The following is a 1,681-nucleotide window of genomic DNA, read 5'->3' as shown; positions in this document are numbered from 1 at the left end:
ACACTGCGCTCCTGGGAAGGAGAGCCCTGCCCTGGGTACACAGGAGCCGTCCAGGCTTGCAGAGCGGCCCTTCACCCAGCAGCCGGGGCCCCACCTGCCCCAGACGCAAGCTCTGACGTCAGAACTCACCTGCCGGCCCCCTGCCTCAGCAGCTACCTCGATGGTAGCCGGAGGCCAGGGGGGCGCGGTTCTTAACTCAAGGGAGGGGACGAGGAAATGCACCTTCACGGGGACTGATCGTGCCAGGTGCTGAGCGCCCTACAGCCGTTTACTGTTACCTGGGGGAAACGTGAAAGGAGTAAATGCAAGGAGAGACGGGTCTACTGATATCAAACGTTACACTCAGTCCTTTCAGGAAAATACAGGCAAACCTCGGTTTATTGTGCTTCTCGGGTGCTGTGTTTGTTTTGTGTTAATATTATTTTTACGGATTTCAGAGAGGAGAGGGAGAGGGAGGTAGAAACATCAATGATGAGAGAGAATCATTGATCGGTCGCCTCCTGCACGGCCTCCTAACTGGGGATCGAGCCGGCAACTCGGGCCTGTGCCCTGACTGGGAATCGAACCGTGACCTCCTGGTTCCTAGGTCGAGGCTCAACCACTGAGCCACGCCGGCCTGGCTTTGTCCTGTGCCGTTTTCCACCACTCTGTGAGGGCCCCTGGGCTAAAGAAAGGATCAGGGGGGCAGGGGAGGGGAGTGGAGGGCAGGAAGTACATCCAGAAGCAAGTTAAGGGGAGGCGAGGCCAGAGGGCCTGCGGGGCCACCTCCTCGCAGCATGACTGTGGGCACGTCCCCGCCTGCCTGAGCCTGTCTCCTCACCTGTGGGGCTGTGTGAGGCTTAAAGGTGGTCATGCTTACACAGCAACACGGCCCTTCTGGGCCCCAGCAGCTGTTTTCAGCTTCCCACTGTCCTGTGGCTGAGCGGGAGGCGGAGGAAGCCGAGACGTTCCATGAGTAAAAGAGAAAATTCCGGTGCTGGACGGAGGAGCGAGCGGCCAGGGCTTAGCCCCGTGCTGTCTTTCTAGGTTGTCAACACGGGAACAGAGGCCTGGAAGCCTTGAGCCCCTGGCCAGGGCAGGAAGCTCCTGGGGCTAATTCCCTCTCAGAGGGGCGTCCGACGGCCGTGACTAAATCATTCCATCGGCATCTGTGCTGCACTCGGCCAGAGCACTTACTAGGAATCGGGGATGGATCTGCGGTTCGTCAGCTACTGCCAGGAAGCCTGCACGGACGCCTCAGCGCGCGTGGGCCCCAGAACAGGGCCTCCCGGGGTCAGCAGCCTCGCCCCCTCGGGCAGGAAACAGCTCTCTTTCTCCGAAGCCTCCCAGCTTCAGCATCCAATGACCCCGGGAGGAGTCAGAGGGAGAAAAAGTTCTAACTTTTAATCCCGTGAAGAGACAGAGGAGCGGCGGTGCCAGGGCTTGGAAAGAGAGCTGGGAGGCCTGAGGTTTCTCTCTGGGTTAGAGCCCCTCCCCCTTCTCCTCTGGGGGCGCTCTGGGACACACCCCCCCCAGGGGTAACTTACACTTCTGTGGTTATGAATCCGGTGAGCTCCGAGAGGAAGAGGAAGAGGATGAAGAGGCAGCAGCAGACAGAGACTGCAAGAAACAACAGAGACGCACAATAAGGGTGGAGGCCACACAAGGGAGGCCATACCCCCCCCCTCCCTCTTCCTTCCCC

The 1,681-nt window shown here is 59.7% G+C and overlaps 1 protein-coding gene across 1 annotated transcript in view; it reads right to left on the bottom strand.

The window, feature by feature from the left end:
• Window positions 1–1,681, bottom strand: part of ERGIC1 (endoplasmic reticulum-golgi intermediate compartment 1) — a 101,037-nt gene that overhangs the window by 52,834 nt on the left and 46,522 nt on the right. Inside the window, exon 3 of the mRNA XM_005879370.2 lies at window positions 1,527–1,599. Coding sequence (XP_005879432.1) covers window positions 1,527–1,599 — 73 coding nt within the window. The remainder of the gene's footprint in view (window positions 1–1,526; window positions 1,600–1,681) is intronic.

The sequence above is a fragment of the Myotis brandtii genome, unplaced genomic scaffold, assembly GCF_000412655.1.
Source record: "Myotis brandtii unplaced genomic scaffold, ASM41265v1 scaffold6, whole genome shotgun sequence".
Lineage (NCBI taxonomy): Eukaryota > Metazoa > Chordata > Mammalia > Chiroptera > Vespertilionidae > Myotis > Myotis brandtii.
Note: the sequence above shows the minus strand (reverse complement) of the source record. Positions and strands in the feature narration are given on the sequence as shown.